This window comes from Mustelus asterias, chromosome 4, assembly GCF_964213995.1.
Source record: "Mustelus asterias chromosome 4, sMusAst1.hap1.1, whole genome shotgun sequence".
Classification (NCBI taxonomy): Eukaryota; Metazoa; Chordata; class Chondrichthyes; order Carcharhiniformes; family Triakidae; genus Mustelus; species Mustelus asterias.
In genome coordinates, this window is record NC_135804.1 from 73,027,758 (window position 1) to 73,044,491 (window position 16,734).

The following is a 16,734-nucleotide window of genomic DNA, read 5'->3' on the forward strand; positions in this document are numbered from 1 at the left end:
TTACTGTGCTACATTCACTCTTTAAACTTTTAAACATACCTGGGATCACACAGATTACTGTGCTACATTCACTCTTTAAACTTTTAAACATACCTGGGATCACACAGATTACTGTGCTACATTCACTCTTTAAACTTTTAAACATACCTGGGATCACACAGATTACTGTGCTACATTCACTCTTTAAACTTTTAAACATACCTGGGATCACACAGATTACTGTGCTACATTCACTCTTTAAACTTTTAAACATACCTGGGATCACACAGATTACTGTGCTACATTCACTCTTTAAACTTTTAAACATACCTGGGATCACACAGATTACTGTGCTACATTCACTCTTTAAACTTTTAAACATACCTGGGATCACACAGATTACTGTGCTGCACTCACTCTTTAAACTTTTAAACATACCTGGGATCACACAGATTACTGTGCTACATTCACTCTTTAAACTTTTAAACATACCTGAGATCACACAGATTACTGTGCTACATTCACTCTTTAAACTTTTAAACATACCTGAGATCACACAGATTACTGTGCTACATTCACTCTTTAAACTTTTAAACATACCTGGGATCACACAGATTACTGTGCTACATTCACTCTTTAAACTTTTAAACATACCTGAGATCACACAGATTACTGTGCTACATTCACTCTTTAAACTTTTAAACATACCTGGGATCACACAGATTACTGTGCTGCATTCACTCTTTAAACTTTTAAACATACCTGAGATCACACAGATTACTGTGCTACATTCACTCTTTAAACTTTTAAACATACCTGGGATCACACAGATTACTGTGCTACATTCACTCTTTAAACTTTTAAACATACCTGAGATCACACAGATTACTGTGCTACATTCACTCTTTAAACTTTTAAACATACCTGAGATCACACAGATTACTGTGCTACATTCACTCTTTAAACTTTTAAACATACCTGAGATCACACAGATTACTGTGCTGCACTCACTCTTTAAACTTTTAAACATACCTGAGATCACACAGATTACTGTGCTGCACTCACTCTTTAAACTTTTAAACATACCTGAGATCACACAGATTACTGTGCTGCACTCACTCTTTAAACTTTTAAACATACCTGAGATCACACAGATTACTGTGCTGCACTCACTCTTTAAACTTTTAAACATACCTGAGATCACACAGATTACTGTGCTACATTCACTCTTTAAACTTTTAAACATACCTGAGATCACACAGATTACTGTGCTACATTCACTCTTTAAACTTTTAAACATACCTGAGATCACACAGATTACTGTGCTGCACTCACTCTTTAAACTTTTAAACATACCTGAGATCACACAGATTACTGTGCTACATTCACTCTTTAAACTTTTAAACATACCTGAGATCACACAGATTACTGTGCTACATTCACTCTTTAAACTTTTAAACATACCTGAGATCACACAGATTACTGTGCTGCACTCACTCTTTAAACTTTTAAACATACCTGGGATCACACAGATTACTGTGCTACACTCACTCTTTAAACTTTTAAACATACCTGGGATCACACAGATTACTGTGCTGCACTCACTCTTTAAACTTTTAAACATACCTGGGATCACACAGATTACTGTGCTACACTCACTCTTTAAACTTTTAAACATACCTGGGATCACACAGATTACTGTGCTGCACTCACTCTTTAAACTTTTAAACATACCTGGGATCACACAGATTACTGTGCTACACTCACTCTTTAAACTTTTAAACATACCTGGGATCACACAGATTACTGTGCTGCACTCACTCTTTAAACTTTTAAACATACCTGGGATCACACAGATTACTGTGCTACACTCACTCTTTAAACTTTTAAACATACCTGAGATCACACAGATTACTGTGCTACATTCACTCTTTAAACTTTTAAACATACCTGAGATCACACAGATTACTGTGCTACATTCACTCTTTAAACTTTTAAACATACCTGGGATCACACAGATTACTGTGCTACATTCACTCTTTAAACTTTTAAACATACCTGGGATCACACAGATTACTGTGCTACATTCACTCTTTAAACTTTTAAACATACCTGAGATCACACAGATTACTGTGCTACATTCACTCTTTAAACTTTTAAACATACCTGAGATCACACAGATTACTGTGCTACATTCACTCTTTAAACTTTTAAACATACCTGAGATCACACAGATTACTGTGCTACATTCACTCTTTAAACTTTTAAACATACCTGAGATCACACAGATTACTGTGCTACATTCACTCTTTAAACTTTTAAACATACCTGAGATCACACAGATTACTGTGCTACATTCACTCTTTAAACTTTTAAACATACCTGAGATCACACAGATTACTGTGCTACATTCACTCTTTAAACTTTTAAACATACCTGAGATCACACAGATTACTGTGCTGCACTCACTCTTTAAACTTTTAAACATACCTGAGATCACACAGATTACTGTGCTACATTCACTCTTTAAACTTTTAAACATACCTGGGATCAAACAGATTACTGTGCTACATTCACTCTTTAAACTTTTAAACATACCTGAGATCACACAGATTACTGTGCTACACTCACTCTTTAAACTTTTAAACATACCTGGGATCACACAGATTACTGTGCTGCACTCACTCTTTAAACTTTTAAACATACCTGGGATCACACAGATTACTGTGCTACATTCACTCTTTAAACTTTTAAACATACCTGAGATCACACAGATTACTGTGCTACATTCACTCTTTAAACTTTTAAACATACCTGGGATCACACAGATTACTGTGCTACACTCACTCTTTAAACTTTTAAACATACCTGAGATCACACAGATTACTGTGCTACATTCACTCTTTAAACTTTTAAACATACCTGGGATCACACAGATTACTGTGCTACATTCACTCTTTAAACTTTTAAACATACCTGGGATCACACAGATTACTGTGCTACATTCACTCTTTAAACTTTTAAACATACCTGAGATCACACAGATTACTGTGCTACATTCACTCTTTAAACTTTTAAACATACCTGAGATCACACAGATTACTGTGCTACATTCACTCTTTAAACTTTTAAACATACCTGAGATCACACAGATTACTGTGCTACATTCACTCTTTAAACTTTTAAACATACCTGAGATCACACAGATTACTGTGCTACATTCACTCTTTAAACTTTTAAACATACCTGAGATCACACAGATTACTGTGCTACATTCACTCTTTAAACTTTTAAACATACCTGAGATCACACAGATTACTGTGCTACATTCACTCTTTAAACTTTTAAACATACCTGAGATCACACAGATTACTGTGCTGCACTCACTCTTTAAACTTTTAAACATACCTGAGATCACACAGATTACTGTGCTACATTCACTCTTTAAACTTTTAAACATACCTGGGATCAAACAGATTACTGTGCTACATTCACTCTTTAAACTTTTAAACATACCTGAGATCACACAGATTACTGTGCTACACTCACTCTTTAAACTTTTAAACATACCTGGGATCACACAGATTACTGTGCTGCACTCACTCTTTAAACTTTTAAACATACCTGGGATCACACAGATTACTGTGCTACATTCACTCTTTAAACTTTTAAACATACCTGAGATCACACAGATTACTGTGCTACATTCACTCTTTAAACTTTTAAACATACCTGGGATCACACAGATTACTGTGCTACACTCACTCTTTAAACTTTTAAACATACCTGGGATCACACAGATTACTGTGCTGCACTCACTCTTTAAACTTTTAAACATACCTGGGATCACACAGATTACTGTGCTACATTCACTCTTTAAACTTTTAAACATACCTGAGATCACACAGATTACTGTGCTACATTCACTCTTTAAACTTTTAAACATACCTGGGATCACACAGATTACTGTGCTACATTCACTCTTTAAACTTTTAAACATACCTGGGATCACACAGATTACTGTGCTACATTCACTCTTTAAACTTTTAAACATACCTGGGATCACACAGATTACTGTGCTGCACTCACTCTTTAAACTTTTAAACATACCTGGGATCACACAGATTACTGTGCTGCACTCACTCTTTAAACTTTTAAACATACCTGGGATCACACAGATTACTATGCTCCATTCACTCCTCAGACTGTGAAATGGATCCAAGATCACACAGATTACTGTGCTGCACTCACTCCTTAGCCTGTGAAATGTGCCCGAGATCACACAGGTTACTATGCTGAATTCACTCCTCAGCCTGTTAAATGGGCCTGAGATCACACAGATTACTATGCTGAATTCACTCCTCAGCCTGTTAAATGGGCCTGAGATCACACAGGTTACTATGCTGAATTCACTCCTCAGCCTGTTAAATGGGCCTGAGATCACACAGGTTACTATGCTGAATTCACTCCTCAGCCTGTTAAATGGGCCTGAGATCACACAGGTTACTATGCTGAATTCACTCCTCAGCCTGTTAAATGGGCCTGAGATCACACAGGTTACTATGCTGAATTCACTCCTCAGCCTGTTAAATGGGCCTGAGATCACACAGGTTACTATGCTGAATTCACTCCTCAGCCTGTTAAATGGGCCTGAGATCACACAGGTTACTATGCTGAATTCACTCCTCAGCCTGTTAAATGGGCCTGAGATCACACAGGTTACTATGCTGAATTCACTCCTCAGCCTGTTAAATGAGCCTGAGATCACACAGGTTACTATGCTGAATTCACTCCTCAGCCTGTTAAATGGGCCTGAGATCACACAGGTTACTATGCTGAATTCACTCCTCAGCCTGTTAAATGGGCCTGAGATCACACAGGTTACTATGCTGAATTCACTCCTCAGCCTGTTAAATGGGCCTGAGATCACACAGGTTACTATGCTGAATTCACTCCTCAGCCTGTTAAATGGGCCTGAGATCACACAGGTTACTATGCTGAATTCACTCCTCAGCCTGTTAAATGAGCCCGAGATGACACAGATTACTGTGCTGATGTCCACAGTAGCCATGATGTGGAGATGCCGGCGTTGGACTGGGGTAAACACAGTAAGAAGTCTCACAACACCAGGTTAAAGTCCAACAAGTTTATTTGGTAACACAAGCCACTCGCTTTCGGAGCGCTGCCCCTTCATCAGGTAAGTGGGAGTTCTGTTCACAAACAGGACATATAAAGACGCAAACTCAATTTACAAAATAGTGGTTGGAATGCGAGTCTTTACAGGTAATCAAGTCTTAAAGGTACAGACAATGTGAGTGGAGAGAGGGTTAAGCACAGGTTAAAGAGATGTGTATTGTCTCCAGCCAGGACAGTTAGTGAGATTTTGCAAGCCCAGTCAAGTTGTGGGAGTTACAGATAGTGTGACATGAACCGGGATCTTGGGTTCATGTCACACGATCTGTAACCCCCACAACTTGACCTGGTGGCTTGTGCTACCAAATAAACCTGTTGGACTTTAACCTGGTGTCGTGAGACTTCTTACTGATGTCCACAGCCTGTGAAATCTGCTCAGAATCATGCAAATGACTGAACTGCAGTGCTCAGGCTGTGAAATGTGCTCGAGATCACACAGATTACTATGCGGCACTCACTCCTCAGCCTGTGAAATATGTGCAGAAACATGCAATTCATGAAACTGTAGTATTTAGCCTGTGAAATGTGACCGAGATCACAGATTACTATGCTGCATTCACTCCTCAGCCTGTGAAATGGGCCTGAGATCCCACAGATTACTATGCTGCACTCGTCAGACTTTTAAAATGCCCGACATCACACAGATTACAAGGCTGCAGTCAATACTCAGCCTGCGAAATGTGCCCAAGATTGCACAGATTACTATGCTGCACTCACTCCTCAGCCTGTCAAATGTGCCCGGGATCACTCAGATTATATGCTGCACTCACTCCTCAACCTGTGAAATGTGTGCCGAGATTGAGATTACAATGCTGCACTCACTCCTTACCCTGTGAAATGTGCCCAAGTGTCCAGAGATTACAAGGTTCCAGTCAATCCTCATCCTCTGAAATGTTCCCAGAATCATGCTAATTACTAAACTGCAGTGCTCAGCCTGTGAAATGTGCCTGAAATCCAGGGGTATTCAATATTCAGGAAAGATAGATGGAAAGGAAAGTGGGGTGGGGCAGCATTGCTGGTTAAAGAGGAGATTGACACAATAGTAAGGAAGGACATTAGTTTGGCGATGTGGAGTCTATCTGGGTGGAGCTACAGAACACCAAAGAACAAAAAACGCTCGTGGGAGTTGTGTACAGACCACCCAACAGTAGTAGTGAGTTGGAAATTAGAGTGTCCTGCAGTAAGGGTACAGCAGTTATCATGGGTGGCTTTAATCTAAATATTGATTGGGTTCGCCAAACTAGTGTCAGGAGGATTTCTTCGAATGTAAAAGGGATGGTTCTCTCTACCAATATGTTGAGGAACCGACTGGAGAGCAGGCCATCCTAGACTGGGTATTGTTTAACGAGAGAGGATTAATTAGCAACCTTGAGGGGCGAGATCCATTGGGGAAGTGTGACCATAATATTTAGAAGGAGCGTGACACAGCTAAATCTGAGATTGGGGTCCTGAACTCGAGGAAAGCTAGCTTTGTTGGTATGAGACGTGCATTGGCTAGATTAAGCTGGCAAAAAGGATACTTAAGGGTTGACAGTGGATGGGCAATGGCATACATTTAAAGAACACCTGGGTGAACTTCAATAACTGTATATCAGTGTCTGGTGTAAGAATAAAACGGGGAAGGTGGTTCATCCATGGCTAACAAGAGAAATCAGGGACAGTGCTTAAGCCAAAGAGAATGCATATAAATTGGCCCGAAAAAAGAGCAAACCTGAGGACTGGGAGAAATTTCAAATCTCGCAGAGGAGGACAAAGGGTTGAATTCCAGAGGGGAAAATAAAATACGAGAGTAGGCTTGCAGAAAACATAAAAACTGACTGCAAAAGCTTCTATAGATATGTAAAGAGAAAAAGACTGGTGAAGACAAATATCTTGCAGTTAGAATCACGTGAATTAAAAATGTGCAACAAAGAGATGACATTCTAGCTGAACAAATACTTTGGATCTGTCTTCACATACAACTAACCTTCCAGAAATAGTTTGGGACAGAGGGTCTAGCATAAAGGAAGAACTGAAGGAAATCGTTATTAGTCAGGAAATTGTACTGGAAAAATTAAGTCCTCAGGGCCTGATGCTCTGCATCCCAAAGTACTCAAGGAAGTGGCTTTAGAAATAGTGGACGCATTGGTGATCATTGGACAAATCACACAAGACAAATGGACCTGAGAATCCTGGACAAATGGTCCTGGGACTCGAGACAAATGGACTTAGAAAACCTGGACAAATAGACCCGGGAATCTGGACAATTGGCCCTGGGAATACAGATAATGAATACCAGACAAATGATCCTGGGAATCTTGGATGAATGGCCATAGGAATACTGGATAAATGGAGCCAGAAATCCTGGACAAATCGTATTGGGAATCCTGGACAAATGGACCCGTGCATCCTGGATAATTAGACCTGGGAATCCTGGACAAATAGACCTCAGATTCCTTGACAAATAGACCTGGGAAATTCTGGACAAATGTCCTTGGGAATACTGGACAAACGGTCCCAGGTAACCTGGACAAATGGCCCTGGGATTACAGGACAAATGGACTCGGGAATCCTGGACAAATAGATCCGGGCATCCTGGCAAATAGATTCGGGTATCTTGGACAAATGGACCTGGGAATCGGGGACAAATGGTCCAGGGAATCCCAGATGAATGGCCATGGGAATGCTGGATAAATAGAACAGAAATCCTGGACAAATGGTCCTGTGAATCCTGGACATATAGACCTGGGAATCCTGCAGAAATGGACCTAGGAATCCTTGGACAAATGGACTCGGGAATCCTGGACAAATGGACCTGTGCATCCTGGATAATTAGACCTGGGAATCCTGGACAAATAGACCTCAGATTCATTGACAAATAGACCTGGGAAATTCTGGACAAATATCCCTGGGAATACTGGACAAATGGACCTGGGATTACTGGACAAATGGACTCGGGAATCCTGGACAAACGGACCCGGGAATCAGGGACAAATGTCCAGGGAATCAGGGACAAATGGTCCAGGAAATCAGGGACAGATGGTCCAGGGAATCCCGGATGAATGGCCATGGGAATACTGAATAAATGGGACCAGAAATCCTGGAAATATAGACCTGGGAATCCTGTAGAAATGGACAGAGGAATGGACAAATGGAGGTGGGAATCCTGGACAAATGGAGGTGGGAATCCTGGACAAATAGACTTGGCAATCCTTGACAAATGGCCCCAGGAATCAAAGAACAAAGAAAATTACAGCACAGGACAGGCTCTTCGGCCCGACAAGCCTGCATCGATCATGCTGCCCGACTTAACTAAAACCCCCTACCCTTCCAGGGACCATATCCCTCTATTCCCACTCTATTCATGTGCTTGACAAGACACCCCTTAAAAGTCACTACCGTATCCGCTTCCACTACCTCCCCCGGCAACGAGTTCCAGGCACCCACTACTCTCTGTGTAAAAAATCTGCCTCGTACATCTCTTTTAAACCTTGCCCCTCACACTTTAAACCTATGCCCCCTAGTAATTGACTCTTCCACCCTGGGAAAAAGCTTCTGACTATCCATTCTGTCCATGCCTCTCATAATCTTGCAGACTTCTATTAGGTCTCCCCTCAACCTCCGTCACTCCAGTGAGAACAAACCAAGTTTCTCCAACCTCTCCTCATAGCTAATACCCTCCATACCAGGCAATATCCTGGTAAACCTTTTCTGTACCCTCTCCAAAGCCTCCACATCCTTCTGATAGTGTGGCGACCAGAATTGAACACTATATTCCAAGTGCGGCCTAACTAAGGTTCTATAAAGCTGCAACATGAATCCTGGACAAATAGACCTGGGTTTCCTGGACAAATAGACCTGGGCTTCCTGAACAAATGGCCGTGGGAATACCCGAAAAATGGAACCGGAAATCCTGGACAAATGGTCCTGTGAATCCTGGAGAAATGGCCCTGGGAATCCTGGACAAATGGACTTGGGAATCCTGGACAAATGCCCCTGGGAACACTGGACAAATGGACCCGAGAATCATAGAGTCATAGAGGTTAATAGCATGGAAACAGGCCTGTTGACCCAACTTGTCCATGTAACTATCTAAACGCTTTTTAAAAGACAAAATTGTACCCGCCTCTACTACTACCTCTGGCAGCTTGTTCCGGACACTCACCACCCTCTGTATGAAAAATTGCCCCTCTGGACCCTTTTGATATCTCCCCTCTCACCTTAAACCTATGCCCTCTAGTTTGAGATTCCCCTATCTTTGGGAAAACATATTGACTAGCTCGCTGATCTATGCTCCTCATTATATTATAGACCTCTTTTAGATCGCCCCTCAGCCTCCTATGCTCCAGAGAAAAAAGTCCCAGTCTATCCAGCCTCTCTTTATAACTCAAACCATCAAGTCCCGGTAGCATCCTAGTAAATCGTTTCTGCACTCTTTCTAGCTTAATAATATCCTTTCTATAATAGGGTGACCAGAACTGTACACAGAATTCCAAGTGTGGCCTTACCAATGTCTTGTACAACTTCAAGAAGACGTCCCAAGTCCTTTATTCAATGTTCTGGCCAATGGAACCAAGCATGCTGAATACCTTCTTCACCACTCTGTCCACCTGTGACTCCACTTTCAAGGAGCTGTGAATCCTGGACAAATGGACCCAGGAAACCTGGACAAATTGACCCGGGAAACCCGGACAAATGGACCTGGGAATACTGGACAAGTCTTCCTGGGAGTCTTGGACAAATAGATCCTGGAATCCTGGACACAAGGGCCTGGGAATGCTCTACAAATGGTCTTGGGAATCCTGGACAAATAGACCTGGGAATCCTGGACAAATGCCCCGAGGCATACTGACAAATGGACCCAGGAATCCTGGACAAATGGAGCTGGGAATCCCAGACAAATGGACCCGGGAAAGCCAGACAAATCGACCTGGGAATCCTGGACAAACAGACCTGGGATTTCGGACAAATGGAGCTGGGAATCCTGGACAAATGGAGTGGGGAATCCTGGACAAAATGTTCTGGAAATCCTGGTGAATTGGACCGAGGAATCTGGATACATGGACCAGGAAATCTTGAACAAATAGACCCGTGACTGCTATACAAATGGACTGGGGAATTCTGGACAAATGGACCCAGGAATTCTGGCATCTAGACCGAGGAAAGCCAGGCACAGGAAAACAAATTCCAGATCAATGACAATCTATGGCAGTTGGTCACCCTGATGCTTCTCAAATACCAGCAAGCAGATAGGATGTTAAAATTCTTCACTTACCCAGATCTCTCCTGCTGGAGATTCTGTCTGGATAACATTTGTGCCTGAGAAATGTTCCGTTTGTGCAAGTGAGAGAAAGCTGTTAAAAAAAAAGACAAAGTACCGACAATGTCAACTGTCAACCAGAACAGGACAGAGAGAGAGAGAGAGGGATGGTGAAGGAAGAAAGAAGAAGCAGAAGGATAGAGTGGAATGTGAACATACTTGATGAAAGACGGACAAAAAGAGAGAGAAAAAGGTGGGAATTTGAGAAGGAGGCAGGAAAATGATGATATTAGCAACATTGAGCAAGAGAGATTGCAAAAGAATATGAAAGATGAAATGAGAAAGAGAGAAGACGCACGCGCACACACACATACACACATAGTTACCTGCCGCTAGTTCTGTCACCTCAGGTACAACAGAAAGTCTATATTTGTTTGGTTTCCAGGTGCTTTCATTGTGGAAATGTGAGTTCTCATCATCATCTATCGAATCATTATCGATGCAGAAAACCTCACAGGCTGCCTGTTGGGTGAATAGCAACATGTTAGCAAGTGAATAAACACAAAGAGACTGAGTGTGGATATATGATGGAGAATAGTGTAGCAGAGAGACTCAGGAAGACAGAGACTGTTGTACAAAGAGAGACTTGGAGGGATGCAACAGGAGGCAGGTAAAGAGCAACTGAGAGACAGAGGGAGACTGAGGCAGTGGGAGATGGACAGAAATTAAGAGGGAGATACTGTCAGGAGGCTGAGACCTCACTCTCCTAATAAGATATATTTCAGCATGGCTAATTTGTAATTGTTTTTTCAAAACTGGACAAAACTTTTGAAATGGCTGAAGCCATGGCTAGCGAAGATTCAAACAAAAGGAACATTCCAACATTCAGAGAAGCTGACATCACCTTATCTCTAAAGAGACGCTAATAACCCTGAGAGTGCACAAATTTCAATGGAATTGCACAAAGGCTATTTACATTTTTTGGGTCACATCTGGCCAACAGAGACAATCCATTTGCATGGAGAAGGGGCCCTGAAACTGCTTTTGAAGTTGTTAATGGTTGGATCATCAGCAATCAAGACGAAAGAGTGTCCCAAGTAAAGTGGAGAGGTGGGAATCACATGACACCCAACTTCGCAAACTGAGAGAACCTGTAATATTGCTTTGTGGAGCTTGTGGTAGGGTAAATCGAGATGTTCGATACTGTCTTAACTATAGACAATACAAAACTCACGAGGCAGATATCTCTATATAAAGATAGAAACATAGAAACAAAGAAAAACGACATCACAAAACAGGCCCTTCGGCCCCACATGTTGTGCCGAACATATCCCTACCTTTTAGGCCTACCTGTAACCCTCCATCCTATGAAGTCCCATGTACTCATCCAGGAGTCTCTTAAAAGACCCTATTGAGTTTGCCTCCACCACCACTGACGGCAGCCGATTCCACTCGCCCACCACCCTCTGTGTGAAAAACTTCCCCCTAACATTTCCCCTGTACCTACCCCCCAGCACCTTAAACCCGTGTCCTCTCATAGCAGCCATTCCCACCCTGGGAAAAAGGCTCTGAGAGTCCACTCGATCTATGCCTCTCAACATCTTGTATACCTCTATTAGGTCTCCTCTCATCCTACGTCTGTCTCTCCAAGGAGAATCTCCTCTGCACCCTTTCAATCTTTTCCACATCCTTCCTGTAATGAGGCGACCAGAACTGAGCACAGTACCCCAAGTGGGGTCTGACGAGGGTCTTATATAGCTGCATCATTATCCCCGGACTCCTAAACTCAATCCCTCGATTGATAAAGGCCAGCACACCATACGCCTTCTTAACCACCTCCTCCACCTGCGGGGCCGATTTTAGAGTCCTATGGACCCGGACCCCAAGGTCCTTCTGATCCTCTACCGTACTAAGAGTCTTTCCCTTTATATTGTACTCCTTCATCCCATTTGACCTGCCAAAATGGACCACAGCGCATTTATCTGGGTTGAAGTCCATCTGCCACTTCTCCTCCCAGTCTTGCATCCTATCTATGTCCCTCTGTAACTTCTGACATCCCTCCAGACTATCCACAACCTCACCAACCTTCGTGTCGTCGGCAAACTTACCAACCCATCCCTCCACTTCCTCATCCAGGTCATTTATGAAAATGACAAACAGCAAGGGTCCCAGAACAGATCCCTGGGGCACACCACTGGTGACCGAACTCCATTTAGAAAAAGACCCATCTATACCCACTCTCTGCCTCCTTTGGGCAAGCCAGTTCTGGATCCACAGGGCAGCAGTCCCTTGGATCCCATGCTCTCTCACTTTTTCTGGAAGCCTTGCATGGGGGACCTTATCGAACGCCTTGCTAAAATCCATATAAACCACATCTACCGCTTTCCCTTCGTCAATGTGTTTAGTCACATTTTCGAAGAACTCCACCAGGCTCGTAAGGCACGATCTGCCTTTGACAAAGCCATGCTGAGTATTCTTGAGCATACTAAACCTCTCTAAATGCTCATAAATCCTGTCCCTCAGGATCTTCTCCATCAGCTTACCAACCACTGAGGTTAGACTCACCGGTTGGTAATTTCCTGGGCTATCCCTATTTCCCTTCTTGAAAATAGGAACCACATCCGCAATCCTCCGGCACCTCTCCCGTCTCCATCGACGACGCAAAGATCATCGCCAGAGGCTCTGCAATCTCTTCCCTCGCCTCCCACAGTAACCTGGGGTACATCCCATCCGGACCCGGCGACTTATCTAACTTGATGCCATTCAAAGATTCCAGCACAACCTCTTTCTTAAAGTCCACATACTCAATCTTTTCAGTCCACCGCAAGCCCGCAGTACATCCACCCAGGTCCTTCTCCTCTGTGAAAACTGAGGCAAAATACTCATTAAGCACCTCTGCCATTTCTACGGGTTCCGTACAGATTTTCCCACCTTCACCTTTTATAGGCCCTATTCCTTCACATCTCATCCTTTTACTCTTCACATATTTATAGAATGCCTTAGGGTTTTCCTTAATCCTACCTGCCAAGGCCTTCTTGTGACCCCTTCTGGCTCTCCTAATTTCCTTCTTTAGTCCCTTCCTACAAGCCGTATACTCATCTAGATCCCTATCTTCGCCAAGCTCTCTGAACCTTTTGTATGCTTTCCTTTTCTTCTCGACTTGGTAAGTGTAACATTTATTTCAAGCAAAAACAACCAGTTTGAAGGAGATCACCAAATGGGTTAAGTAGCTCTGGAATAGAGCGACGGAACCTCTCTGATGAATCTGACAATCAAAAACAGATCAATTATAGTTTTTCTTATCAATAATTCTAGCCTTACATGAGTTTTAAATCAATTATATTTAGTATACATACATCAATAATCTCTGGTATTCACCTCAGCCAATTGCATTCCACCATCCAGTATCTCATTCATCCATTTAATCCGGGCACGAACTCACATCTTGGCTAAAGTCACTTCCTTGTTGCCTGGTTACCCTAGATGCTTGCTACAGGGGTCAAAGTGGATGGTCCCACCAGATCATTGCCAGACTGGATAAACACGTAACCCTGCGTCGAGACACGTCCTTATCCGAAGTCTAGTCAATGAATAAAACTATTCATTGATGTGTTCCCTCATCAGAAACCTCCCGATATGAATTTCGCAAACCAGGTTCCCAGGCCTTTGGTTCTGAACTATTCACCATTACCATCATCCCTTGCAGGAACCTGCTTTCGGCTCATTCATATAATACTTAAAATACTTTAAAATATCAATATATATGTTTTGAAATCATTATTTCTGTCTGTATCAAGAATTATTCATTTAATTCTCTTACTGCAGTCACAGATGTATGAATTATTCTCTCATTAGCTTAGAAACCATAGAACCATAGAAAATTACAGCTCAGAAACAGGCCTTTTGGCCCTTCTTGTCTGTGCCGAACCATTTTATGCCTAGTCCCACTGACCTGCACCTGGACCATATCCCTCCACACCCCTCTCATCCATGAACCCGTCCAAGTTTTTCTTAAATGTTAAAAGTGACCCCGCATTTACCACTTTATCCGGCAGCTCATTCCACACTCCCACCACTCTCTGCGTGAAGAAGCCCCCCCTAATATTCCCTTTAAACTTTTCTCCTTTCACCCTTAACCCATGCCCTCTGGTTTTTATCTCCCCTTGCCTCAGCGGAAAAAGCCTGCTTGCATTCACTCTATCTATACCCATCAAAATCTTATACACCTCTATCAAATCTCCCCTCATTCTTCTACGCTCCAGGGAATAAAGTCCCAACCTATTCAATCTCTCTCTGTAACTCAGCTTCTCAAGTCCCGGCAACATCCTTGTGAACCTTCTCTGCACTCTTTCAATCTTATTTACATCCTTCCTGTAACTAGGTGACCAAAACTGTACACAATACTCCAAATTCGGCCTCACCAATGCCTTATATAACCTTACCATAACACTCCAACTTTTATACTCGATACTCTGATTTATAAAGGCCAGTGTACCAAAGGCACCCTTTACGACCCTATCCACCTGTGATGTCACTTTTAGGGAATTCTGTGCCTGTATTCCCAGATCCCTCTGTTCAACTGCACTCTTCAGAGTCCTACCATTTACCCTGTACGTTCTACTTTGGTTTGTCCTTCCAAAGTGCAATATCTCACACTTGCGTGCGTTAAATTCCATTTGCCATTTTTCAGCCCATTTTTCTAGTTGGTCCAAATCCCTCTGCAAGCTTTGAAAACCTTCCTCACTGTCCACTACACCTCCAATCTTTGTATCCTCAGCAAACTTGCTGATCCAATTTACCACATTATCATCCAGATCATTGATATAGATGACAAACAACAATGGACCCAACACCAATCCCTGCGGCACACCACTAGTCACAGGCCTCCACTCAGAGAAGCAATCCTCCACAACCACTCTCTGGCTTCTTCCATTGAGCCAGTGTCTTATCCAATTTACTACCTCCCCATGTATACCGAGCGACTGAACCTTCCTAACTAACCTCCCATGAGGGACCTTGTCAAAGGCCTTGCTGAAATCCAGGTAGACAACATCCACCGCCTTCCCTTCATCCACTTTCCTGGTAACCTCCTCGAAAAACTCGAATAGATTGGTCAAACATGACCAACCACGCACAAAGCCATGTTGACGCTCCCTCATAAGTCCCTGTCTATCCAAATATTTGTAGATCCTATCCCTTATCATACCTTCCAATAACTTGCCCACCACCGACGTCAAACTTACTGGCCGATAATTTCCCGTATTTCTTTTGGAACCTTTTTTAAACAACGGAACAAGATGAGAACAAAAGAACAAAGAACAATACAGCACAGGAACAGGCCCTTCGGCCCTCCAAGCCCGCGCCGCTCCCTGGTCCAAACTAGACCATTCTTTTGTATCCCTCCATTCCCACTCCGTTCATATGGCTGTCTAGATAAGTCTTAAACGTTCCCAGTGTGTCCGCCTCCACCACCTTGCCTGGCAGCGCATTCCAGGCCCCCACCACCCTCTGTGTAAAATATGTCCGTCTGATATCCGTGTTAAACCTCCCCCGCCTTCACCTTGAACCTATGACCCCTCGTGAACGTCACCACCGACCTGGGGAAAAGGTTCCCACCGTTCACCCTATCTATGCCTTTCATAATTTTATACACCTCTATTAAGTCTCCCCTCATCCTCCGTCTTTCCAGGGAGAACAACCCCAGTTTACCCAATCTCTCCTCATAACTAAGCCCCTCCATACCAGGTAACATCCTGGTAAACCTCCTCTGTACTCTCTCCAAAGCCTCCACGTCCTTCTGGTAGTGTGGCGACCAGAACTGGACGCAGTATTCCAAATGCGGCCGAACCAACGTTCTATACATCTGCAACATCAGACCCCAACTTTTATACTCTATGCCCCGTCCTATAAAGGCAAGCATGCCATATGCCTTCTTCACCACCTTCTCCACCTGTGACGTCACTTTCAAGGATCTGTGGACTTGCACACCCAGGTCCCTCTGCGTATCTACACCCTTTATGGTTCTGCCATTTATCATATAGCCCCTCCCTACATTATTTCTACCAAAATGCATCACTTCGCATTCATCAGGATTGAACTCCATCTGCCATTTCTTTGCCCAAATTTCCAGCCTATCTATATCCTTCTGTAGCTTCTGACAATGCTCCTCACTATCTGTAAGTCCTGCCAATTTTGTGTCGTCCGCAAACTTACTGATCACCCCAGTTACACCTTCTTCCAGATCATTTATATAAATCACAAACAGCAGAGGTCCCAATACAGAGCCCTGCGGAACACCACTCGTCACATGCCTCCAGCCGGAA

At 42.9% G+C, this 16,734-nt stretch overlaps 1 protein-coding gene across 1 annotated transcript in view; it reads right to left on the reverse strand.

The window, feature by feature from the left end:
• Positions 1-16,734, reverse strand: part of LOC144492779 (nitric oxide synthase 1-like) — a 342,106-nt gene that overhangs the window by 135,105 nt on the left and 190,267 nt on the right. The window contains exons 17-18 of the mRNA XM_078211199.1: positions 10,798-10,933; positions 10,427-10,505 (exon numbers count right to left, since the gene is read on the reverse strand). Coding sequence (XP_078067325.1) covers positions 10,427-10,505; positions 10,798-10,933 — 215 coding nt within the window. The remainder of the gene's footprint in view (positions 1-10,426; positions 10,506-10,797; positions 10,934-16,734) is intronic.